The 27389-nt window shown below is 46.3% G+C and overlaps 1 protein-coding gene across 11 annotated transcripts in view; it reads right to left on the bottom strand.

Annotated features, from left to right (window-relative positions):
* The window catches only part of CNOT1 (CCR4-NOT transcription complex subunit 1), a 1684613-nt gene that overhangs the window by 475028 nt on the left and 1182196 nt on the right, over positions 1 to 27389 (bottom strand). For 7 of the 11 annotated variants that reach the window (XM_086945302.1, XM_086945307.1, XM_086945301.1 and 4 more), the window contains one exon: positions 2739 to 2991. In XM_086945302.1, coding sequence (XP_086801428.1) covers positions 2739 to 2991 — 253 coding nt within the window. The remainder of the gene's footprint in view (positions 1 to 2738; positions 2992 to 27389) is intronic. The other 4 variants (XM_086945303.1, XM_086945305.1, XM_086945310.1 and 1 more) reach the window with 1 other exon arrangement.

Raw genomic sequence — 27389 nt, 5'->3', positions numbered from 1 at the left:
CAGCTTTTGAGAGGGCTTGTGATATCAGACAATTAAAGAACCCTCTCTGGGGGGCACTTCTCTGGGAACTGTTCTCTGGTAACTGCAGAGACAGGCTTCTGACCCTTTCTGGGCCAGATGCAGGGTCCTATGACCTCATGAAGAAAACTCTGAGGGATTTGGACTCCCTACTGAGGAGTACAGAATTAGGTTCAGGGGGGCTCACAAAACCCAGAACCAATCCTGGATAGATTGTGTAGACTACTCAGTAAAGACACTGGATGGTTGGTTAACTGGACACACCTTGCATGATTTTACTGGACTTTATAATTTGTTTATGAAGGAACACATTTTGAGTGATTGCACAAATGAAAAGTTGCATCAGCATTTGGTAGACCTAGGTCTAATTTCTCCCCAAGAATTGAGAATGAAGGCAGACCACTGGATCAAGACTAGGGTGACAAGGACAGCCACTGTGGGTGACCAAAAGAAGGTGGTCACAAAACCTCCCCTGGGGAAAGGGGGTGAGAATCCCCAAGATAAAAAGTCTGAGTCTCCCAAAGGGCCCCAAAAATCTGTACAGGCGGGTGGGTCCCAAACTACTCCCCATGTGCCTCAGCCCTATAGGGAAAGAAACTTTGATCCTAACAAGGCCTATTGTAACAACTGTAAAAAGTTGGGACATTTAACTGTAGACAGAAACTGTCCCTACAATAAAGCTCCTAAGGCACCCACTACAGCTACTCCAGGGACAGTAAATCTACAGATGGGATCAGAGGAGTGCCCAGAGCAAATCTGGGAAAACACTCAAGCTATTCTAGTTTCCTTGGGGGAAATATAGGTTGCCAATGTAGCTGGTTGGCCACCCAACTGTAACAAGTATCTGCAATACCCCTCCATTAATGGAACTAGAGTAGAAGTCCTAAGGGATACAGGTGCCAGCATCACTATTGTAAAGGAAAAGCTGGTTTCCCCAGAGCAATACCTGGTTTGGAAAACTTAACCAGTCACCAATGCTGACAGCATTACCACCAAACTCCCTCTGGCTATGGTGACATTAGGGTGGGAGAGGTTACTGGCATGAAACTGGTGGTGGTCTCTCCACATATGCCAGCTGACTGTCTGCTTGGAAATGACCTGGAAACCTCAACCTGGGCCGAGGTTAAGCAAGTAACCAATGCAACCATGCTGGGTATCCCTAGACTTGTGTATGTACAAACCAGAGTACAGAGCACAAAGAAGGGTGAACAAGTGAGATTGGAGCCTGAAAGTAGGGCCCAACCAACCAAGAGAAAAAGCAAGGAGACTGGGGAACCAGCCTCTCAGGACCAATCTCCCCAGGGAGAGGACTTGGAAACCCTAGAGGGAACTGAGCCCATGGAACTTGAGCCTTAACAGGCTGGACTCCTGGGCCCAGGGGGACCCAATAGGGAAGAGCTGTGCCAGGGTCAGCGAGACTGCCCCACTCTTGAAAGCCTGAGGCAGAAAGCAGCAGCAGAAGGAAAGGGAGATGTCAGTGGTACCCACAGAGCTTATTGGGAAGAGGGATTACTGTATGCTGAGGCAAGAAACCCCAATCCTGGAGCTACCAGGAGGGTGGTAGTGCCACAGAAGTACAGGGAGTTCTTCCTAACTTTAGCTCATGACATCCCCCTGGCTGGAAACCTGTGGCAAACCAAAACTTGGCAAAGGCTAGTTAGCCACTTTTACTGGCCCCAGATGAACCAAAAAGTGAAGGAGTTTGTGAGCTCCTGTGTTCAGGCCAGTAGCAAGACAGGTGGCAAGCCAAAGGTGCCCCATATACCACAAACCAATGGTCTTGTTGAGAGGCTCAACAAGACATTGAAACGTATGATCATGGGACTCCCTGAAAAACTCAAAAGGAGATGGGATGTCCTGTTGCCATGCCTGCTTTTCGCTTATAGGAAAGTGCCACAGAAGGGAGTGGGGTTTTCACCCTATGAGCTTTTGTTTGGTCATCCTGTAAGGGGACCACTTTGTCTGGTGAAAGAGGGTTGGGAGAGGCCTCTCCAAGAACTCAAGCAAGACATTGTGGACTATGTGCTTGGCCTAAGGTCCAGAATGGCTGAGCACACGGACAAGGCATCCAAGAATCTTGAGGCCAGCCAGGAGCTACAAAAGCACTGGTATGACCAAAAAACTGCCATGGTTAAACTTCAACCTGGACAACAGGTGTGGGTTTTGGAGCCAGTGGCACCCAGGGCTCTCCAAGACAGATGGAGTGGCCCTTACCCTATCCTGGAGAAAAAGAGTGAGATCACTTAGTGGACCTGGGCACCAGCAGGACACCCAAAAGGGTTATCCATGTGAACTGCCTTAAACTCTACAATGACAGGGCTGACCTCACCATGCTGATGGTGACTGATGAGGAACAGGAAGCAGAGTGTGAACCTCTCCCTTTGGTAGATAAAAACTGCACACCTCATTGTTGCCTTCTGTGTAAACGTGTGGTGGCAGTATCTAAAGGTGTATTCTCCATGTCAGTTCGTTATCTGTCCCACGAAGTAAAGACCATCATGATACAAAAACATTTAAATCTGGAAAGCGCAAAAACAAGGGTTTGATTGTATAAAAAAATATAGATACACAATCCAGAGAAAGCAGACTAAGCATTATAAATTACATATTTGTATGTTCATGCTCAGAAGCTGCCATTTCACTTTAATACAGATACACAGTATGCCAGTATTGACTGTGGCTGCCTACTTATGACAAATAAAAAAAAATTTAAAAAACACCTTTCGTTCCAAAAGCTCTACCTGTCCAACAAACGCAGAGAAAGCTTTGGTGCTGTCACGGCCAGCTGCAGCTGAATGGTAAAGATTAACCCACTCCCGCAAGAGGTACTCTGCTTTTTCTCGGAGTCCTGGAGGATCATCGTATTCGGACGCCTGTGAAATCCCAGAATGCATCATGAAATTAGGGCCACCATGCGCACGGTCAATCATTGCTTCATAGTTCGATCGGAGCAGGTCCATGAGCTGTGGAAGTCTGTGGTAGAGTACGAATACAATCAGGAATTCCAGGTAACAGTAATGTCTTTCAATAAAAGCCAAAATGTCTTTATTTAAATAACTAATATTTCCTTTGCAACTGTACATAGACCATCATTCAAAGGTTGGAGGCATTTCAACTGATTTTCCATGCCAGTCAATTACTTCCAGGACTTGATTACCCACTCTTGTTAAATACATCAAATAGTGCACAAACCATTCCCCAAATTATTCAAATGTAACTGATCTAGTGCTCTTTCATTAAATCATCTGTCATCCAAAAAACAATTTCCCCAAAACAAAATTAGGTGCAGTATTAAATAGGCTTGTATGTTAACATATTTGCTTTGCTGGTCTAAGGCGTGTTAAACCTCCTTATGTGGAGACTGATCTCTGTAAGACTCATTTTAGAAAGTAACTTCAAAGTAGAAATCCCTCCAACGTATTTATCTTCACACAAGATTGTGCTCATTGCATACACCTAGTTACATCGCATTCACCTCTGAACTGCCCCATTAGGAGCATAATCATCTTAGACTTCCTCCCAACATAAAGAACAAGTTACTTACCTTAAGTAGCGCTTTTTCTGGTGGATACATATCTGCCTGGGGATTCCTCACCTATTGAATTTCTCCTTGCGCATTATTCCACAGACCTATTTTCACAGCTCTCCCACGTCAAAGTCACAATGGAACTGCTCCGCACGCGACTCCGTGTGACATCATCAGAACCACAAAAAATCCTAGACAGCGTGCGGTCTGTTATATACATTTTTTTCAGTGCCTTCGAGGCGAATGGCTGAACCGACAACATACACACAAGTATACAACAACTTTCAAGAAGTGAGAAAACTGGAAGTTCTATAGAATAGACATTTCCTAGCAAAAAACATCACATCATGAATGGCAATAAAACTTCATAAAAATATTTTTTTGTGTCAGTAGACCAGCAACGGGGAGGTTGATGGGCCAGTGAGGAATCCACAGGTAGATACCATATCCACAGTAAAAAGTGTTACTGAAGGTAAGTAACTTGTTCCTCCGATGGATACATCTACCTGTGGATTCCTCACCTTTTGAATTTAATCCCCAAGCAGTCTCACTCCTGGAGGAGGGTGCCTGGTTACCTACACCAAGAAATCCTGTAGCACAGAGCCTGCAAAGTGGCATCCCTCCACACCTGAGTCCAAGCAGTAATTCTTCACAAAAGTGTTGAGGGAGGCCCAAGTTGTCGCATTGCAGATGTCTACAACAGGGACACCTCTAGCCAAAGGGGAGGAAGATGACTTCTCTAGTGGATGAGCTCTAATACCTTCAGGAAGCTCCTTCTTGGCCAAGGCATAGCAGATCTTGATGCAGAGTATGATCCACCTGGACAGTGTTCTCTTATGACAGCCTTGCCTTTTATTTTGCCCACGCAACCAATGAAGAGTTGGTCATCCAACATGAAGTCTTTAGTTCTGTCCAGGTGGAAGCCAACCGCCCTCTTAGGATCCGGGCGATTAAGTCACTTCTCTTTAGACGGGGGAAGACAGAATGTGGGTAACTTGATAGATTGCCATAGGTGGAAATGAGTGACCATCTTAGGTAGGACAACAGCTATGATCCTAAGAACCATCTGATCCACATGAATGGAGGTAAAAGGGGGCTTAGAGCTAAGGACCTGAATCTCACTAACTCTCCTGGCATAAGTAACTGCAACCAGAAATATAGTCTTAAAGGTCAGGAAACTCAAGGAACAATTTTGTAGGATTATAAACGAGACCCCATCAAGAAAGTAATTATCAAATTCAAGGACCACTGAGGCATGATAAAAGGAGAGAGAGGAAAATTATTAAGAACCTTAAGGAATCTCATGACTATCGGAGATTTAAATAAAGAGGGTTGATCTGGTAAGCAGAATAAGGCTGACAAGGCAGACAAGTAGGCTTTGACTGCACAACTCTGCTGTGCTAGGGAAAGGGAAACTGGGAATATCAGACAAATGGGCTCGTAAGGGATTAACTGACCACTCCACACCACTGAACAAATCTTACCCACCTACCAGAATATACTGACTTGAGGGGAGTGTCTTTTGGCCGATAAAATAAGATCCACAACATCTGGCGGGAGAGAGAAAGATCTCAGGTTGCCCATTCCATCTCCAGGCATGAAGGTGAAGGCTCTGGAGGTGGGGGATGTAAAACCTCCCCCTGCAACTGCAAAAGGAGGTCTGCCCGGAGATGGAGTGGAGGGGGCAATCAGAGGTAAAAGAGGTCTGTGTACCACACCCTTCTTGGGCAATCCAGGGCAATCAATATGACTTGAGAAGGTCTTGGCGACTCTTCCTTAGTAACAGAGGAATTAAGGGTATTGGGTAAAACTAGTAAAGAAGCTGTGAACCCTATTCTAACTGAAACGCGACCCCCAACGCTCCCTGCATCGGATACTGCAGAACAGGCAGTGCATGTTCTCTTGAGTGACAAACAGATCCAACTGAGGAAACCCCCACACACTGAAAATATGAAGAACAAGCTCCGGATGAAGTCATCATTCGTGATTGGACGAGTATTGCCGTCAGAATGTCGGCATGCACATTCAGCACTCCAACTAGATGATGCGCTATCATACAAATCTGATGTTCCGGAGCCCAGGACCAGAGTTGCAGAGCTTCTCTGCAGAGATAATACGACGCTACTCCTCCGTTTGTTATTGTAACATAATGCACTAGTGTTGTCCATCAGGACCTGAAACAACTGACGGCGAAAGGAGGAAAGAAACGTCTTGAAGAGCCCTCAAGTGTCAGCGTGCATGGTTGACCAACAGTATGTAGGAAGCGAACAGACCTAGCAGGCATAAGACCTTCAGGATGGGAACAGCCATCTTCAAAAATTAGAATTAAGGACTGGATGGATAGGTTGCAGCTTTTTTGTTAGACCTGACTTTTGCCAGGCACTGTATCGAAACGTTGGCATCTCAGACAATTGATCGCTGGGTTTCAGGAAAAAGGCGCTAATGTTTACCTGCAGTCCAGCTAAGCTGAAGGTTATCGTTAAAGGCCAGATGAGATTTTTTTCTCTCTGAAATTACTGCTAAAGAATACCTAGCCTCATTAGGAGTATGAGAACGACTAGCTATGAAATAGAATGATTTTTTTTTTTGGAATTCAAGTATAGTCAAGTATAAACCTAGATGTTACTATTTCACACATAATTTACCAGATGGCTAGGTCAAAAATTATTTAGGGTTCTTTCTGTGGATCGTGGAGGGAGGGAGGGGGGGCAGGATCTCTGTGTCCCCAGGGACCGTTTGTCCCTGTGCCTCATAAGGTGGGTTGGGGTGGTTGGAGGGAAGGGAGGTTGGGTAGTGGGGGGTCTGTGGGGAGGGGTATGGGGATGGTGGTGGTGTTGGGTCAAATCAGCAACAGTCAGGATTGTGCAAGGCTTGGAAACAGCCGACTGATCAATATCTTAGCTCGAGCTTGAATTATGTTTGAGATAATTATGTTAAGGAAAGAAGATGTATTTCAATATCCTCTGTTAGACACAATAAGACAATATGCTTTGAAACAAAAATTGCTCTGTTGTCCCCAAATGATTTTTTTGGTACTTTTTTTTCAATGGCTAGGAAAATAAAGGTGTGCACATTGAATGTTAATGGTCTCAATGACGTTAGAAAAAAGGGATCTTAGTTAAAATGCTATATTTGTTGCAAATAGATATTCTTTGCTTACAAGAAACGCATGTGTCGTGGGAGAAAAGGGGACTTTTAAAGAATTTAGGATTAGACTTGCAAATTTGCTCTAAACAGACGGGGATTAAAAGAGGGGTCGCCATTTTTATGCGTCGGAATCTTGGCTCTTGTCTTAAAACAGCGGCTGATAAATGGGGGAGATGGGCATCAGCAGAACTTTTACTCTGTCAAAAGAAGGTTATGATTTATACAGTGTATGGTCCTAACTTGGATGATTCTGAGTTGTTAATTTTTTTTTTAACTCAGAGCTTGCTTTGTGTAACCTCCCTATTATTTTTTGTGGAGATCTAAATATCCATATCGAAGCTAACTCTGACGTTAGGCAAAATAATAGATATATGGGATCTAAACCCCAGACCTTTAAATCTCGGAGGAATATAGTTTTCGATAATGGCCTTACAGCCGCATGATATACTCTCCATTCTAAAGACTCTGGTTATAGTTTCTTTTCTGCACCGGAAATATGTTCGCCTTGATTATTTTTTTATATCTCAATTCTTTATGGATAAAATAGAGATGGAAGTTCTTCCCAAATTATTATCAGACCATAATCCACTGTTATTAAGTCTTAGTTTACCATCAGTTCTGGAAAGCTCTAAAATGACATGGTCCTTTCAAAGGAATCTATTATTTGAAGAGGACTATATACAATACATATCCAAAATCATCCTTGAGTTTTTTTAAGATTAATAATGGCACCGCTTCTGTTGAAATCGTCTGGGACACATTCAAATCTGTAATAAGAGGGGAGACTTTAAAGTATTCGAATTTTCAGCTAAAAAATAAACGAAAAGTTTAAAAATGATTGCGATATGGTGTTAAAAGCGGAAAAGAAACTAGCTGAAAATATAAAAGCTAACCAATATATAGAAGAAGCTCAACTTGATTTGTCCATTAAACGAAGCACAGTCTATTCCCATATTGCGGATCGAGTGGCCTCCCAACACAGACAACATAGGAAAGAAAGTTATGAACTTAATGAACAAACAGGCAAAGTTTTAGCGCAGAGACTACGACAAAAAGCAATATCTGATGACATTTTACAAATTGGAGATATTAATGGGGTTGTTAGGACCTCAAACAATGGTATATTGGGAGCATTCAATGAGTTTTATCAGGCTTTATATCCCCAATCTGATAATACAGCAGACTTAAAAGTTAGCACGGCTCGTTATTTAGAAAGTGTTCATAAGCCTGTTCTGCTGGAAGATCAGAAGAAAATACTTAGTGCCCCAATTATTTGGGAAGAAATTGAAACAACTATTATGGGGCTGGCTGTCGGGAAGGCAATGGGACCAGATAGTATCCCTTTATAAGTTTATCGTACGTTCAGGAGAGCTTTAAAAACAGAACTAAGATATTCCAGTGAGCTTTCTCAGGCAACCCTCCCGATTCATGGTCCTTAGCTACTATTGTTATTTTTTAAAAAGAAAGGGAAAGCCAGTGACGAGCTAGGGTCTTATCGGCCCATCTCATTGATCTCAGCCAATAGTAAAATATTTTCAAAAATTCTTGCAAACAGATTAAATGATTTAATGGCTTCTCTTGTCTCCATAAGACAACATGGATTTATTTCAAAAAGAGATACTACGGACCATGTCAAAAAAGTTATAGCATTGTTGTATTGGGCGCAGGCTTCGGAGTCCCCGGTTGCGGTGGCCCTGTTGGATGCTGAAAAAGTGTTCGACAGGGTCGCCTGGGGATTCCTGTGGGGTGTAATGGTTTGGATGGGATTTCCTAGGGAATATATCAATGCTATCAAGGCACTTTAACTCCATCCGAAAGCCGCTATTAGGATTACAGATACACTTTCGGAATGTTTTAAAATAACAAGGGGGACAAGACAAGGGTGTCCTTGCTCCCCCTTGCTTTTCGCAATATATCTAGAACCTTATTTGCGTAAGCTATTAAAAGACGATGACATAGTTCCGGTTAAGATCCGACAAAATGCATTCAAAATATTTGCTTATGCAGATGATGTCACTATTACGACCTCAGATATTAAACGGGCATTACCTAAAATAACTTATATTGCTGAAGAATTCGGAGTTCTGTCAGGCTATAAACTTAATCTTGCAAAAACCCAGTTAATCCATTCTGAAAGCGGCCGGCCTAATCTAATGATCTGACTTTTGTCTGAGGCTCAATATCTTGGGATTATAATATCTCCTAAGATCGACAAAATTGTTAGCCTTAATATTGAACCAGTGCTAAAATCCTATAATAATACTTTGGAGAGGCTAAATAATCTACACTGCTCTCTTTATGGCCGAGCAAATATACTAAAAATGCTGATTTCCCCTAAATTTTTATATCTATTTCGTACAATTCCTCTTTTGTTTCCAGTGTTTTATTTTATTTAAAAAATCGATAGAATGGTATCCAGGTTTCTTTGGGGCTACCATCGAAGCAGACGGGCCTTGAAATTGTGTTCTCTTCCGAGAATAAAGGATGGATGGGGTATTTCTAATTTTCGGCTATATTAATGGCTTATTTCGTTAAGACATGTGTATATTAATTTTCTCAGATATTATTGATGAATCAATTTACCCCTCAATCTACGAATTATTGGTAGGCGAGGAAACTTCTCAATGTTTGGTTAAAATTATAGAACATAGCTACTATAATAAGACCAAGTTCAAGATTAAGTTATCCGTTTTGGCAATTTAGAGGCAGATAAAGAAGAAAATTATTCAATGGGGCGATTTAAATTATTATTCACCTGTGTTTAATAATCCTATGTTACCCGAGATTTTTAAGGATCAAATTATGAAAAGATGGCACGCTGCGGGGATTAGTTTACCGGGAGACCTTTATCAAGGTACTCAAGTCGCCTCCTTTTCTAGTTTACAATCAGAATTTAAATTGCCTAGAAGTGATTTCTTCAAATACCTCCAGATTCGAAGCTTTTTAGAATCTAAGGGCCTTCTTGATCATATCTATATGAACAAAAATAATATTCTATAAACTAGTAGAAGGGTTAAAAAAACATAGGCCGAGTTTATCAGTTGGCTATTAATAAATTTGATGATGACCTGAGTGTGAAAGAGTAAATGGCAACGGAAACTAGGCATTGAAAATGTTGATGTAGTTAGATCTATTGAATTATCAATTAGAATGTTATTTAATGGATCACTATAAAGTCAGCACTTTATGTCAATTTATGATCTTTATTACTCTCCGGCCAAACTGGCCAAGTGGAAGGCCAGAACCGGGAAAGATTGTACACGGGGTGATTGAGCAGCTGCTGACTCCATTCATATGTTTAACTGAATGAAACTTTCTCAATTTATTATAGATGTTGAATTTTTTCTAAATAATAGCTTGGGAATCTCTGTAAAATTAACTGCTGAAATGGTTATTTTAGGTTTCCAAACGGATCAAATTGGACTAAGGTCAACTGTTGAAGAAGCTTTTTTATTTATTTGTATGGCAGTCTTTCGTTTCTGTATTACTTCTCGCTGGCTAGATATTGAACCTCCAGCTTTTAACCATTGGCAATCTAAACTTCTATCTATTTATTAATTAGAAATGGCAATTTATAGATCTAAGGGTTTAAAAAGGAAAAAATCTGGACAAAAGGTTTGGGGCCCTATTTCGAACTGGATTTAATTAACTTTGATTTACTAATGTCAAATATTCTCTATAACTATATTGTTATCTATTCATTGACTGTATTATAATTGTTTTTTATGTATCATGCACAATTCATGACTGCTGAAATAAAATCAATCAAAAAAAATAATAATAATGACTGGATGTCTAGAAGCCTCCGAGGTGGCGGTAAAGCACGACTCGCAGTATTATCCAATACTGCCTCAATGAACAGGTTGCGCTGAGAGAGCATCAGCTGAGATTTGGGTACACTTATCGAAAAACCCAAGTCTAGCAACAGCTGTGTTACTTGCAGAGGATACAGCACCCTCTCCAGTTGTCCAGATGAACAAGTTACTTACCTTCGGTAACGCTTGTTCTGGTGGATACAGTATCTGCCTGTGGATTCCTCACCTTGTGAATATTCCCTGCTTCAGCAACATTCGAAAATTCTTTTGTAGCTCTTCACACCGACGTGGACGACGTCGCAGAAGCACGGCATCGCGCGCAGCTCCGCTGCCATCAATGACTCCATAATAGGACTCCGTTGGCGTGATGACATCAGTTCCGCCCTTTTTTCCGTGCCTTCGAGGCACAAGGACGGACCGACAACAGTAGATACATATACACAGTGTACACAGTACAAAATAATCAAGGTAACACACAGTGTACAGGCAATGTTGGAAAGCAATTATAATACCCTTCCTTTGACAGTAATGCACAAGTTACTTACCTTCGGTAACGAAATTATCCGTAAGAAACAGTTGTTAGTATTAGATTCTTTATCTTAGAATATTCCCAGGCATCAGACTGGATCCGGAAACTTTTGCGTAGCAGTACCCTTGCGCGTCGGTAGGCGTTGTCTGCCGCTCCGCGTCAGTCGTCGGGATGACGTCGGAGTACTTAGACGCCGCCCTCGCGCGCTGACATCAGTTCTTATACACAGCTTTTCCGCGCCAGAAATGCAGAGCCATCATAAAAACCAACACTGGTGCCATGAAACTAGGGCCCTGAAAGGGGATGACCTTACTCTAGATATCGGTTCGCAGAACGGGGAGGATGGGTGGGGCGGTGAGGAATCTAATACAAAGGAATATGCTACTTACCAGTATGTATCTGTTCTTGGCATGTAGGGCTGCTGACATCCATATCTTGTGCATAGATCGCCGCCTACTGTTGGGTCCGGATGATTGCACCTTGCTGTCCTGGAAGAGTCTTCGAAGTATCACAAGATAGGTGACTCCTCCCCTGGACTACAGTGCGCATGGGCATCTTCTCCATCCTCAGATTGATTTTTGCCATAGTGGCAGAGATGGAGTACAGCAAAGTAAGAGATGGCCATGCAAAAGAGAATATTGCAAGAGAGAATACTGCAGCTGCAACAGGCACCGGGGAGGAGGGTGGGCGATATGAATGTCAGCAGCCCTACATGCCAAGAACAGATGCATACTGGTAAGTAGCATATTCCGTTCAAGGCATGTGGGCTGCTAAATTCATATCTTGTGCATAGACTGTATAGCCGTGTCTCCTCTAGTGGTGGTCACCTGTACCAGCTGCAGCAGTCTGAAAAAGAGTATTGAGGACAGCCTGGCCTACAGCAGCTTGCTGCTTTGAATGCACGTCTACACAATAGTGTTTAGTGAAAGTGTGTATGGTAGACCATGTTGATGCCCTACATAGGTCTTCAAGGGGAATATTCCCTAAGAAAGCCATGGATGCCCCCATTTTACGCGTAGAGTGTGCTCTTGGGGGAACTGTTACAGTGCGTTTAGCTTTTTGATAGCATATCTGAATGCATTTCACTATCCATCTGGCTACTCATGGTTTTGAGATGGGATTACCTTTATGTTGCGGTGAAAAAGCAACAAACAGTTGCTTTGTTTTCTGAAATGATTTAGTCCTGTCAACATAATATAGCAGAGCTCTCCTTACATCTAGTGTGTGTAGGGCTCTTTCGGTCACTGACTGAGTTTTGGAAGAAAACTGGCAGTTCTATTGATTGATTGATATGGAAAGTGGATAGGACTTTTGCCATAAACTTAGGGTTGGTCCTAAGTACTACCCTATTTGCATGTACTTGCATGAAGGGTTCTTGGATTGTTAGTGCCTGAAGCTCACTTACTCTCCTGAGGGAGGTGATGGCAATCAAGAATTCCACCTTCCATGTTAGAAATTGCAATTCACATGAGTGGAGTGGTTCGAAAGGAGGTCCCATAAGTCTGATAAGTACCACATTTAAGTTCCAGACTGGTGAAGGTGGGTGCTTTGGAGGCATTATCCTTTTAAGACCCTCCATAAAAGCCTTGATTGGTGGTACTCTAAACAGTGAAAGGTGTTGCCTGTTTTGGAGATATGCTCCTATAGCAGCAAGATGTAGCCTTATAGAAGAGTATGCTAGATTGCATCTTTGAAGATGCAAGAGGTAACAGATAACGTTTTGGATGGAAGCATCTAATGGATTGATTTGGTTATTGTTGCAATAGATTACAAATCTTTTCCATTTAGCTGCATAGCATGCTCTAGTAGTTGGCCTTCTTGCCTCCTTGATAATGTTCATGCAATCAGGAGGTAAGTTAAGGTATCCGAACTCTAAGACCTTAGGAGCCAGATCGCTAGGTTCATCTGATTGGGATCTGGGAGCCTGATTTCTCCATGGTTCTGAGTTAACAGCTGTGGCGATAGGCGCAGTCTTTGGTGTGGAACTACTGAGAGTTCTAGGAGTGTCGTGTACCATGGCTGTCCTGCCCAAGTGGGAGCAACCAGGATCATTGTGAGGGACTGTTGCTTTAGTATGCGTGCCACTAATGGAATCAGTGGGGTTGGCGGAAAAGCGTACGCAAATCTGCCTGACCAGTTCATCCATATCGCATTGCCCTGGGACAACTGGTGTGGAAACCTGGCGGCAAAGGACTGGCATTTTGAGTTTTCTTTTGTGGCAAACAGGTCTATCTCTGGGTGACCCCACTTTTTGAAGAACGGTTGGAGGACTTGAGGGTGAATTTCCCATTCGTGTATCTGTTGGCTGTCTCTGCTTAGTAGATCTGCAATCTGATTTTCTACTCCTGGGCGGTGTTCTGCTAGGAGAAAGATGTTTTTTCAAATTGCCCACCTCCATATGCTCTATGCTAGGTGAGACAGCAGCGGAGAGTGTGTCCCTCCGTGTTTCTGGATGTAGTACATGGCTGTCATGTTGTCCATCCGGATTAATACAGCCTTGTTGTACAAGTATTTCTGGAAGGCTTTCATTGCTAGAAATACCGCTAGCAACTCTAAGATGTTTATATGAAGTGTCTTCTGCTTGACTGTCCAGAGCCCTTGGACTGTGTATTGAAGTAGGTGGGCTCCCCAACCTGTCAGTGATGCGTCCGCTGTTAGCACTACCTGTGGAACCGGCTCTTGGAACAGTCACCCCCTTGGAAAGGTTTTGTGGGTTCCACCACTGCAGAGAGTTGTAAGTGCGACTGTCTACAAACACTAGGTCTTTTAGTTGTCCTTGAGTTTAGTTCCACTGCTATGCTAGGCATTCTTGCTATGGACGCATTTGAAGTTGGGTATGAGGGTCAATGAATATGCAGGAGGCCATCATGCCTATAAGCTGCATGAACACTCGAGCTGGCAAAGAGTGTTGTGGGTGAAATCTTTGAATTTGAGGCTTCATGTTGGCTATCCTGGCTGGATTTGGATATGCTTTTGCCACTGAGGTATCTATTGTTGCTCCCAGATATTGTTGTATGTGGGAGGGCTGCAGATGTGATTTTGGGTAACTTATGGAAAAACCCAGACTCTGCAGCAGCTGGATTGTCTGAGATGGGTGGTTTGCACACTGTGCGTATCAGTTGGCTTTTATGAGCCAATCGTCCAAGTAGGGGAACACATGGATGTGTTGCCTTCTTAGGTGTGCTGCTACTACTGCTAGGCATTTTGTAAAAACCCTTGGTGCTGTGGTTACCCCGAAGGGGAGAACTTTGAATTGATAGTGTTGACCTTCTATTGTGAACCTGAGGTAATTCCTGTGAGCTGGATGTATAGGTATGTGAAAGTATGCATCCTTGTTGGAGTAACTGGAGTATTTGTTGAAGAGTGATCATTTGGAAATACTTTGAGTGTATGTATTGGTTCAGAGATCTGAGGTCCAATATTGGTCTGAGGGACCCGTCCTTTTTGGGAATAAGGAAGTATAGGGAGTATACTCCTGTCCCTTGGTGTTGAAAAGGGACTGGCTCTATGGCTCCCTTTTCTGGCATGGATGTTACCTCTTTTTGTAACAGTGTGATGTGTTCTTTGGACATAGGACGGTGTTTGGGTGGTATGTTGGGAGGACTAGAAGTGAGTTCCAGGCAATAACCATACTGGATAATTTGTCTCACCCACCTGTCTGTGGTAATTGCGTTCCAGACTGGTAGAAATTGGGTTAGTCTGCCTCCGACCGGTGTTGAGTGGTCTGGAGGGAGTGTGAGCAAGTCATTGTTTAGTGGCGGTGGAGGCTCTGGTGTTGTTGCTGCCACATCCTCTGCCCTTATTATTGCCTCGATAGCCTCCTCTGTTGGAGACTTTATTAAAGGTGCTCTGGGTATTGTTTTTGAATGTAGAGGAAGTTTGGGATGTGTTGCCTCTACCTGAGCCTCGAAAGGAGGAGTGGCGAAAGGAACTTTTACATTGTTGAAACTGAAGTGCGCCCATAGACTTCGCAGTATCGGTATCTTTTTTCATCTTCTCGAAGAGGGTATCTACTGCGGTGCCAAACAGAAAGTCTTGGTTAACTGGCTGGTTAAGGATGGTAGACTGCACTTTATTCTTAAATTCAGAAATGCGTAGCCACGCATGCCAGCGTAGTAATACGCTAGTGTTGATGGACCTAGCTGCTGTGTCAGCTGCGTCAAGTGCACATTTAATGGAAACATTGGTTATAAATTTGCCTTCCTGTATTAGGTCGTTGGCTTTAGATTTAAATGGTTCTGGGAGGTGTTGTAGTAAACCTTCCAGCTGGTCATCATGTGCTCTATCGTATCGTGCTAATAGAGCCTGTGTTTGCAATTCTCCAAGTATTTGCTGCTTGGGATGCCACTTTTTCCTGAGGCTTCTAGTATCTTTGACTGTCAGGAGGGGGAGCATCTCCTCTTTGTAAATTTGCTCGCTTTCGAGAGTTTGCTACCACTAATGAGTCCAAAGGCAACTGGGACTTAATATAAGAAGGGTCTGTAGGGGCTGCTTTATACTTTCTCAATTCTGGGTTTGAGGACACGCACTCTGGCTGGATCTTTAAATATGTCTGGATGTTTCAGTACCCCTTATAACCTAGGAAGTGTGCATACGCTTTTTTCTGAAGTTGGAAAAGTGTCAAATAGGAAATCCTCTTCTATTGGGTCAGTGTGCATGTCTACATTATGATATTTAGCTGCCCAATCCACTAGTTGGTTATAGACAATGGTGTTGTCAGTAGGCGACGGCTTTGTAGGATATGTGGAGGTGTCAGGGATGGGTTGTGGGTCGTATGTATCATAAGGATCATTTTGGTCATCCCATGTGTTATCTTGTATATCCTGATCCTCAGGTTCTACAAAGTTATCTTGAGGATCGTCTCCTATGTTTTCTGTTTCATCATAATTTGAGGGAGAGTAAGGTACATAAGGCATGTCAGGATAGAAAGGAGGAGGAGTGAAAGGCCTTGAGGGAGATTTTGCAGTCTTTCTTCTTTGGAGGAACAGGGGAAGAAGTGTCAGTGTCCAAAGGTCTCTTCTTCCTGTGGTATACAGTTACCCGTGCTGTTTTAGGGTCTATATACAGTTTAGGTTGTTCTTCGTCCACTGGATCAGGGTGGAAAAGTTCTTCCTCAAATGTCCGTGGTTTTTGCGCTGATGATTTTGGCTTAGTCACTTGTTTATGAGTCTTAGGCTCGAGGGCCTTCGGCTGTGGAGCTTCCTTCGGGTCAGCGACTCCCTTTTGTTCGACGTGTTTTATTGGCTTTACTGCCTTTTTTGGTTCGGCGACCTTCTTTGGTTCGATCACCTTTTTCGAATCGACTGGTGTTTTCGGTTCGATAACCTTCGGATTGACCGTTTTTTTCGTCGACTCAGCTGCCTTCTTGGGGTCGACAGGAATATTAGTGTGACCGTTTTTTTGGAGGTCGACACTTTTTCGGCTCTGTGACCTTTTTCGGGTCGACTGTTCTTTTGGGATAGACGTCCTTTTTGTTTTAACGCCCGTTTTAGTATCGACGATTTCTTTCGGCTCCATAGCCTTTTTAGGTTTGGCTGCCTTTATGGTTAGAGTGTAGCCTGTTCCCGGGGTATTAGAAGGCTTGGGTTTGTTCTTTGGAGCCGAGCCAGAAGGCGGGGTCTCTGAAGGAGTTTGTCGATCTCGGCTAAGGCCTTTAGGCGATGCTTCGACCGGAACCTTGTCTTGAGATGGAAGCGGGGTAGGGGGCTTGATACTCACGGTTTGCCCCGGTGTGATCTGGTCATCGGATTCAGACTGGTCCTCTACGGTGACGATTTCTAGGTAGGAGTCCGCCGCTTCTGGGAGGTCATGTTCGTCTTCGAAAATGTTCTCTGGTTCCGGTGCCTGCCGCTGCATCTCTTGTCTAGCGGCCCTTCGGTTCCGGATAGTCTTCTTCGGCCGGAACTGAGCACAAGCTGGACAGTTTTCCTCGTTGTGCTCGGGAGAGAGGCACTTGTTACATACTGTATGTTTATCAGTATGTGGGAACTTGGATTGACATTGTGGGCACATTTTAAACGGGGTCCTTTCCATCAGCAGCAGACCCACATGGCGTCGAAAAGGCCCAACGGCCGCCGTCGACGACCGGATCGCAATGGAAAGTGTTATCAAGTTGAGGTTTACAGAACGAGAACAATACCGTCGAGGTAGAAGGCCTTTTGGCCTTAGAAAGTTGAAAAGTTTCGGTTCCGAAGTTGGAGTTTAGGAATAGCATCCAAACCTAATGGCGGAAAAAAACAATCTGAAGATGGAGAAGATGCCCATGCGCACTGTAGTCCAGGGGAGGAGTCAACAATCTCGTGATACTTCGAAGACTCTTCCAGGACAACAAAGTGCAAACATCCGGAGCCAACATTAGGCGGCGATCTATGCTAAGATATGAATACAGCAGCCCACATGCCTCGAACAAAGCGTTACCAAAGGTAAGTTGTTCTTCTGATGGATGCATCTGCCAGTGGATTCCTCACCTTGTGAATAGATTCCCACAGCAGTCCCACTCCCAGAGGAGGCTGTCCACTCTTCTATACCAAGAAGTCCTGAAGGACGGAACAAGCAAAGTGTCCGTCCCTCCTCACCTCTGCACCCAAACAATAATGCTTTGCGAAAGTGTGAAGGGAGGCCCAAGTTGCCGCCCTGAAAATGTCTTCCACAGGAACACCTCTAGACAAAGCAGATGTAGATTACTTTGCTCTAGTAGAATGAGTTTTCAAACATTCTGGAGGTTCCTTACCGGCCAGGAAGTAGCATATCTTAACACACAAAACAATCCATCTAGACAGCATGCGCTAGTGCACCGCTCTGCCTTTCCTGCAGCCAACGAAACTCACCAAGAGTTGATCAATTCTGAACTCTCTGGTTCTGTCAAGGTAGAAGCTCACCGCCCTCTTAGGGTCCAGACTGTGAAGCCGCTCCTCCTTGGAAGGGTAGGGGGAGGATAGAAGGTAGGGAGGGTAATGGACTTCCCCAGATGGAAGTGAGTTACCACCTTAGGCAGAAAAGCAGCCCTGGTCCTGAGTACCATTCTTTCAGCATGAATAGCCAAGAATGGGGGTTTTGAACTTAAAGCCTGAAGCTCACTTACCCTTCTTGCCGAGGTAATCGCAATCAGAAAGTCCGTTTTAAAAGATAATAACCTCAAGGGACACCTATGCAAGGGCCCGAAAGGTGAACCCATTAAGAAAGTAAGGGCAAGATTCAAGTCCCACTGAGGCACAATAAAAGGAGTGGGAGGAAATTTATTCGTAAGACCCTTTAAGAACCTTAAAACAACAGGTGACTTGAATAAGGACGGCTGGTCCAGCAAGCAAAGAAATGCCAACAAAGCCGAAAGATAACCTTTCACTGTCGCTACAGCAAACCCTTGCTGAGACAAAGAGTTCAAACTGAAGAATGTCAAGACAAGCCAACCTTCAAGAGGTCAATGGACTTCTCTCCGCACCAGGAGACAAACTTCGACCACCTATAAGAATAGATAGATTTGGTGGAGTCCCGCTTGGCTGACAAAATAAATCCACCACATCGGTGGGAGAAAAAGAATTCAAGTTGCCCCGTTCAATCTCCAGGCATGAAGGTGTAAGCTCTGGAGGTGGGGGTGTAGAACCTGCCCCTGCAACTGCGAGAGGAGGTCTGCCCTGAGAGGGAGACGGAGCGGAGGGCACAAGGAGAGGTGGAGAATATCTGTGTACCACACCCTTCTTGGCCAATCCTGGGCGATCAATATGACTTGGGCCCGGTCTTGGCATATCTTCCTCAGAACCCGAGGAATCAAGGGTATGGGAGGAAACGCATAAAGGAAATGTGAGCCCCAACTCAACTGAAACGTGTCCCCCCAAAGCTCCCTGCATCGGATACTGGAGACTGGGCCGAGGAGTCCCCCACGTCTGAAAGATGTGACCAACTACATCCGGATGAAGCCTCCACACGTTTTCGGCTGAGAACTGCTGAATGAGACTATCTGCATGTACGTTCAGAACTCCTGCCAGATGATTTGCCGTCAGACAAATCCGATGATCTTGAACCCAGGACCAGAGACGCAGAGCCTCTCTGCAGAGAGGCTGCGACCCCACTCCTCCTTATTTGTTGACATACCACATCGCGGTAGTGTTGTCCGTTAGGAACTAACTGACTGACCGCGAAGGGAAGGGAGGAAGGCTTTCCACGCTAAACGTATTGCCCGCAACTCTAGAAGGTTGATGTGAAGCAACCTTTCCTCTGGTGATCAAAGACCCTTGATTTCCAGGTCCCCCAGATGAGCACCCCCCCCTAGGGTGGATGCATCCGTTATCACTGTGGCCACCGATGGAGGCAAATGAAAAGGCTTTCCTTGAGACAGATTGCCTTCCACGCTCAACAAAGATAGATCTGCCGCAGCTTCTTTGGAGATCTTCACTGACTCCGAGATCTCCGTTGTGCTGATACCACTGCCTGCAGAGACACCACTGGAGTGCACATATGGGCCAGCGTGCATGGTTGACCAATAGAATACAGGAAGCCATCAGACCGAGCAGACAAAGGAACTTCAGGACTGGAACAGCCGCTCCATTGTAAAATAAAGGAATCATTTCCTGTATGAAGAGAATCCTTTGTGGAGGAGGGAATGCCCGATACACAGTGGTATCCAGTACCGCACCTATGAACAGGTTGCGCTGAGAGGGCACCAGGTGAGACTTGGGCACGTTTATTGAGAAACCCAACCTGTACAACAACTGAGTTGTAATCTGCAGATGATGGAGCACCTTCTCTGGCGACTTTGATCAGCCAGTCCAGATAAGGGAATACTGGTACCCCCGACCTTCTGAGATGGGCTGCCACCACCGCCATCACCTTGGTGAAGACTCGAGGTGCAGTAGTAAGACCAAACGGTAATGTTGCAATCCTACCGTAAAACGGAGATACTTTGTGAGCGACTTCAGGATTGGAATGTGGAAATATGCATCCTGCAAGTCGATCGACACCATCCAGTCCTCTTGCTGCAGCGCTTGAAGAACCTGCGCAAGGGTGAGCATCTCGAACTGCTCTTCCTTCAAAAAGAGGCTCAAAATCCTGAGGTCCAGGATTGGACGAAGCCGGTCATCCTTCTTGGGAATCAGGAAATACCGGGAGTAGCATCCCTGACCCCTTTCCTGCTCTGGAACCACCTCTGTCTCACCTTTTCTCAATAATGCCAGAACGACCTCCTGCAGGAGAAGGTGGTGGTCTTCCGTGCAAAATCCTTGACAAGGAGGGTAATTTGGGGGAAATTCTCGAAAGGGAAGAGCATACCCATTCTCTACCAGATGCACAAGTTACTACTTGTGTAGCGATATATCTGTAAGAGACATTAGTTAGTGATAGATTCCTTACCTTAGAATATCCCCAGGCATCAGACTGGATCCGGAAATTTTGCTTAGCACTACCCTTGCGCGTCGGTAGGCGTTGTCTGCGGCTCCACGTCCGTCGGCGCCGTGATGACGTCGGAGTACTTAGACGCCGCCTCCGCGTGCTGACATCAGTTCTTAGACACAGCTTTTCCGCGCCAGAAATGCAGAGCCATGCTAAAAACCAACACTGGTGCCAATGAAACTAGGGCCCTGAACGGGGATGACCTTAACCCTAGTTATCGGTTCGCAGAAACGGGGAGGATGGGTCGGTAAGGAATCTATCACTAACTAATGTCTCTTACACAAGTAGTGACTTGTGCATCTGAAAGAGACACGTTAGTGATAGATTTCTTACCTTAGAATAGATACCCCAGCAATACCAACGCCGGTGGTGGGTCTGCGAACCAATAATCACACCAGAAAGTCCTGGAGGATGGAACGGCCTAAGAAGCCATCCCTCCGGACTTGGCTGTCCAGGCAATAGTGTCAAGCAAACGTGTGCAGCAAGGCCCACGTAGCTGCCTGGCAAGTGTCCTGCAAGGGCACTCCTCGGCACAAGGCAGTTGGTCGCCGTGCCCCGAGTGGAATGAGCCCTCAGCCCAACAGGGGGTTCCTTCTTAGCCAAGGAGTAACACGCCTGGATACACAAGATCCGCTTGTGCCTCGCCTTACAGTAGGAAGGTGGATATCTGACTATGGTTACCACCAACTTTTTGCCTGGTGTTTTGCTGGTTTTTCGACTTAGTTGACCTGGGACCCTGCTATTCAGGGCCCCAGGCCTACTGCTCTCTCTGTAAAATGGATTCCATGTACCTTAGGTACATATCTAATTGGTACTGGGCCACCATATCAGTCCCTGTACAGTATACCTTAGGTATCCAGGGCATAGGTGTACCCATGGCCTAACAGGGGATGCAGCATAAATTATGCCACCCCTGGCTGGCCATCTAAATCTGACACAACTGGCTGCACGACAGCTGGGGCAAGGTGGTGTAATCACCCTTTGCTTTAGATATAGTATACCTATATCTAACCCTAAAATGGACACATGTATTCCTATCAGTCACTCCTATGGCAGGCCTTGACAATCCTGATGGCAGAGTGCGTGGAACCGTGTGAGACGGTGCTCTGGCATGAGCGGAGTCCGTTTGCAGCTTGCGGAACCAAGTCCTAATAGCTGTTCCATGATAACGCATACCATATACTCTTAAGTGCATTATAATTCTCGTGGTTATATGCCAACTCTGGTATCGCTTTATCAAAACATGTCGAGTAAGGTGTCATACGAATTGGAATACTAACCCCTCGCCAATTCTGGCGACGGGGTTAGCATTCCACCCTTCTAGAGGGACACAACATGCATGTAACTGAACCCCGGTTAAAGTTAACTCAAGCCTCAGCATCACAAAATGGATGCTGCCACCACAGACACAAGTCTGACCTCCTGCTGCTGGGAGTCCTTCCAGCGAGGGAGGCTTGGACAAAGGGTTTCCTGTCAGGGGCGGTGCTAGCACCATCCCAGACAGGGTTTTGTGTATCCTGGGTAGGCAGGGCTTTAGAGGAAGGTGACTGCAAGTGGCACCCCGGTGCTCACAATGCATCTGCCGGCTAGAACCAGTTCCAGGGGCACACCAGCCCCTGAGCTGGGGAAAGTCCGGCATGGGAGAGGGGTGTAACCACCCCCCTTCCTGGTCCCACCCATGGGCAGGACCTAGTCGCGTGCCAGCCCCTTTTCCTAGTATAAAAATAGGAGCGGGCCCCCTTCCAAATTAGATCATCTTTGAATCCTGAAACTACTTTCTACGAAAGGAACTCAAGACTTCTTCCTAAGATTTCTCCCTTGTGACTAAGGAGTAGTCACCCTGCACCCGCAGGCACCATCTAAGAACACTGCGGTTTGCTGCACGTCCTTTCTCCGGAATCCGACCGACCAGCACGACGAGACCCGGCTTCCCTGGCACCTCTGACCTCTACCTACATCGTCAGCTCAGCTGAGATCCGTGGGTGTGACGAGACCTCGAGGGACCGGCCATCTTCAGAACTGCACGACGCTTATCCAGCACGACCGCCGAGGGATCCTCGAGTGAGTGCTTTGGGGTTCGAGAAGCCCTGACCCTGAGCAGCTCCAGCACCGAAGTCCAGCCCCGCAGCATCCACCAGATCTGCGTGGGGCCCTTCTGCTCTTTGCTGCTCACCGCGTTGTCCGGCTACTTGCCTGCTGGCTTGTGGTCCTCTTGACGACGCTCCACGACGACAACACCGCTGGTCTGGTTGCTCCAGACTGGCCCTTGCTCCCCTCCAAAAGAGGAGCACCCCGGACCCTCCTGGTCCATTCCAGACGCCATTTTAAGTCCACCGCGTGGGCTTGCATTTGCCAAGACTTGTTGCCTCAATCCTGGGTCCAGCGACGTCAACAGCAGATACCATCGTGTGACAGCTCGCACCTCCATCCTGGTCGCCGACAACGCCTCCTGGTCCGTGAGACTGCAGACCCCAGCGTCGCCCACTCACCTGGTCGAGGTGACTCCATCCGGTGCCATCCTGGTGCCCATCTGATCACTGGCTAGTGATTCAGGACTTGGTCTCCTCTGCTTACAGGTATCCTCCATCTTCGATCCAGGCTTGGATCCATTCGAATCTCTTCACTGGTCGCCTGCCAGCAACAACTTCTTTCAGGCTCCATAGACTGCAACGAGGATTCCCGACGTCTTTCCAGACCTATGCATCCGCAGCCCCTGGGCTAGGTAACTTTGGCATTTCGGTGCCCCAGCATAGCCTCACTATCCAAGGGTCCATATCCTTTTTCGTTTCAGCTCTACCTAGTCGGATTCGTCCAATAACACTAACTTTGTAATTTCTAGCAACCATAGACTTTGTCCCGCATCCCGCGTGAGAGTGCACACTCTGCACCCGATCCCCCTAGGCCTCCTGCTAGTAATCTGAAGGTTCAGTAGTCCAGTCCTAGCGATCCTAAAGTCTATTAGAGTAGTACTTATCTGCTAGTAATTTCGCATTCCACTTTTAGAGTATATGGTTTTTCGTGCCCCTCGGGCATTTGTGTAAATTGTGCAACTTGAAGTATTTTCTTAAGAGCTTTGTATTGTGCTTAGCACCCTGTCCACATAAAGAGTCCAGGGTTGTTGTGTTCTAAATAAATATCCTTTTATTTTCATAACAACTTGTGTGGTGTCCTTTCACTTGGTGTTCAAGGGGTATATGTGATGGTATAACAGCTGGCTTAACACGCCCTCTAGAGTTTAGCCTAAAGACTGCTCTTGTCCATGCTACTAGGATAGCTGGTCCACGGTTGACTTACAACCAATTATCAATAAGGGTTGTTTAGGCTGATATATAATGTTCACTATTCTAGTGAGCACTTTGTATCAGGCCGACTTCTCAGTTAGGTCAACCAGCGACGACCCGGATCCCGAAGCGGACCCAGTGGGGCCCTGCAGCACCGGCGGCCGAGGCCCCGACCCGCTAGTGGCCCCAGATGGGTCCGCTGGGCCCGAAGGCGCTGCGGAACCCGTCGGGGAAGAGAGGGACCTCATGGCCATGAGGAAACGCTCGATCTCCCCCAGCGTTGCGTCCTGCCCAGGGACCGCAGGGTGTGGAGCAGGCCGCGTCTCCGACGGAGCCGCGTGGGAGGTGTCACCCGAACCCCCGGCCGCGTCGCACGAGCGTAGGGGGGAGTCGGAAGAGCGATGATGTCTCTTCCACTTCTTGTGCTTACCCGACGACGACTTCGACCCGGAGGAGTGATGCAGACTGATGGCTCCGACCCCGCGACCTGTACCTCGACCTCCTGTGGGACCGGGACCTCTCGCGGCGCAGGGCCTACTGCCGGAGTTAGAGTCGCTTGCGGGAATGCTCCCGCCTAGCTTTCGAAGTCAAGCAGGCCTTGTCGTAGTGGTCGACGCTGAGACAGTGGAGACACAGACGGTGAGGGTCGGTGACCGACATCAGTCGGTCGCAATCCTCACACGGCTTGAAACCAGGCATCCCTATCGGCACCGTTCGGAGTCACAAGACTAAAAAAAAAAATGATCAAAAGGGATCAAAAAAGTCTAGTCAAAAAGTGCCTAAAGTACTGCTTTTTCCAGATCTGTGCTTGCTGGCGCGGAAAAAAGAAGAACTGACGTCAGTACGCGGAGGCGGCGTCTAAGTACTCCGACGACATCATCACGGCGCCCACGACGCGGACGACTCCTACCGACGCGAAGGGTACTGCCACGCAAAAAATTCCGGATCCAGTCTGATGCCTGGGGATATTCTAAGGTAAGGCATCTATCACTACCGTGTCTCTTTCAGATAGCCTTATCGCCAAAGAGGCGGGAGTCATCAAAAGGCATGTCCATGAGCGGGATCTGGACATTGGGCGAGAACCAGGTAAGACGCAACCAGGCGTGGCGCCGCTTTGCCACAGTTGTGGAAATCACCCTGCCCAACGAATCAGCGGTGTCCGAACCACACCTGATGGCAAACTTCGCCGCATCCTTGCCCTCCGCAATCGCCTGGGAAAGGACTGACTGGACCTCCTCAGAACACTGAGGCAATACCTTAGCTACTGAATCCCACACTGCGGGGGAGTAACAGCCCAATGCACAAGTTACTTACCTTCGGTAACGATATATCTGTAAGAAACAGTAGTTCATGTTAGATTCCTTACCTTAAAATATCCCCAAATGTCTGACTGGATCCGGAAAGTTTTGCCTAGCAGTACCCCTGTGCGTCGGTAGGCATCATCTGCGCCTCCGTGCCAGTCGTCTCTGCCGGGATGACGTCGGAGTACTTAGACGCCGCCCTCACGCGCGAACGTCAGTTCTTATACATAGTTTTTCTGCGGCAGGAACGCAGCGCTATGATAACCAACACTGGTGCCATGAAACTAGGGCCCTGAAAGGGAAGAACCTTAACCCTAGATATCGGTTTGCAGAACCGGGAGGATGGGTGGGGCAGTAAGGAATCTAACACTACCTACTGTTTCTTACAGATATATCGTTACCGAAGGTAAGTAACTTGTGCATCTGAAAGAAACAGGTTAGTGTTAGATTCCTTACCTTAGAATAGATACCCCAGCAATACCAACCCCGGTGGTGGGTCTGTGAACCAATTATCACACCAGAAAGTCCTGGAGAACTGAACGGCCGAAAATGCCATCTCTCCGGACTTGGCTGTCCAGGCAGTAGTGTCTAGCGAACGCGTGCAGCGAGGCCCACTTAACTGACTGACAGATGTCCTGCAATGGGATTCCCCGACCTAGGGCAGTAGTACCCGCCATGGCTCGAGTGGACTGGGCTCTCAGCCTAACAGGAGGCTCCTTTTTAGCCAAAGAGTAGCATACCTTGATGCACAACACGACCCGAGAGATGGTCCTTTTGTGCACCGACCGTCCCTTCTTAGCGTCCACGTAACAAACAAAGAGCTGGTCGTCCACCCGGAACCGGCGTGTGCGATCCAGATAGAATGAGCGCATGTTTTGGGTACAGACGGTGAAGCCTCTCTTCCTCTTGCCAGGGATGCGGAGGCGGAAAGAAGGTGGGCAAGGTGATGGACTGCCTGATGTGGAAGGCTGCGACTACCTTGGGCAGGAAAGAGGGACACGTTCAAGACAACTTTGTCCGGATGGACAGAAAGGAAAGGAGGTTTGGAAGAAAGAGCCTGGAGCTCACTCACTCTCCTGGCAGAGATGATGGCAACCAGGAAGGCAGTCTTAAGAGTGAGAAGACGAAGAGTGAAATTGTGAAGGGGCTCGAAAGGAGCGCACATCAAATAAGTAAGAACAAGTTTCAAGCCCCACTGAGGAATCACAAAAGGAACAGGAGGAAACATGTGATTGATGCACTTCAAGAATCTATATACAACCCGGGACTTGAAAAGAGAAGGCTGATCAGGTAGCCTTAAAAAAGGCTGAAATGGCAGAGAGGTAGCCCTTGATAGTGCCCAGAGCAGAGCCCTGCTGGGCAAGAGAAAGAAGAAGGAATATGCTACTTACCAGTGTGCATCTATTCTTGGCATGTAGGGCTGCTGACATTCATATCTGTGCATAGATCGCCACCTAGTGTTGGGTCCGGATGATTGCACCTTGTAGTCCTGGAAGAGTCTTCGAAGTATCACAAGATAGGTGACTCCTCCCCTGGACTACAGTGCGCATGGGCAGCTTCTCCATCCTTAGATTGTTCTTCCCCATTGTGGCAGAGATGGAGATAGTAAAGTAAGAGATGGCCATGCAAAAGATAATGCTGCAGCTGCAACAGGCACCTGGGAGGAGGGTGGGCGATATGAATGTCAGATGCCCTACATGCCAAGAACAGATGCATACTGGTAAGTAGCATATTCCGTTCGAGGCATGTGGGCTGCTGAATTCATATCTGTGCATAGACTGTATAGCAGTATCTCCTCTAGCGGTGGTTACCTGTGCCAGCTGCAGCAGTTAGAAAGAGTTTTGAGGACAGCCTGGCCTACAGCAGCTTGCTGCTTTGCTTGTACGTCTACACAGTAGTGGTTTGTGAAAGTGTGTATAGTAGACCATGTGGCTGCTCCACATATGTATTCAAGAGGAATATTCCCTAGGAAAGCCATGGATGCCCCCATTTTGCACGTAGTGTGCTCTTGGGGGGGACAATTAACGTGCGTTTAGCTTTTTGATAACATATTTGAATGCATTTAACTATCCATCTGGCTATTCCTGACTTTGATATGGGATTTCCTTTATGTTGTGGTGAAAAAGCAACAAATTGTTTTGTTTTTCTGAATGATTTAGTTCTGTCCACATAATCAATCAATCAAGGCATTTATAGAGCGCACTACTTACCCAGAGGGTCTCAAGGCGCTAATAAATAATAAAGCAGAGCTCTCTTTACATCTTGAGTGTGTAGGGCTCTTTCAGCTACCGACTGTGGATTTTGGAAGAACACTGGCAGTTCTGTTGATTGATTAATATGGAAAGTGGATATGACCTTTGGCATGAACTTAGGGTTTGTTCTAAGTACTAA

This window comes from Lissotriton vulgaris, chromosome 12, assembly GCF_964263255.1.
Source record: "Lissotriton vulgaris chromosome 12, aLisVul1.2, whole genome shotgun sequence".
NCBI classification, from domain to species: domain Eukaryota; kingdom Metazoa; phylum Chordata; class Amphibia; order Caudata; family Salamandridae; genus Lissotriton; species Lissotriton vulgaris.
Note: the sequence above shows the minus strand (reverse complement) of the source record. Positions and strands in the feature narration are given on the sequence as shown.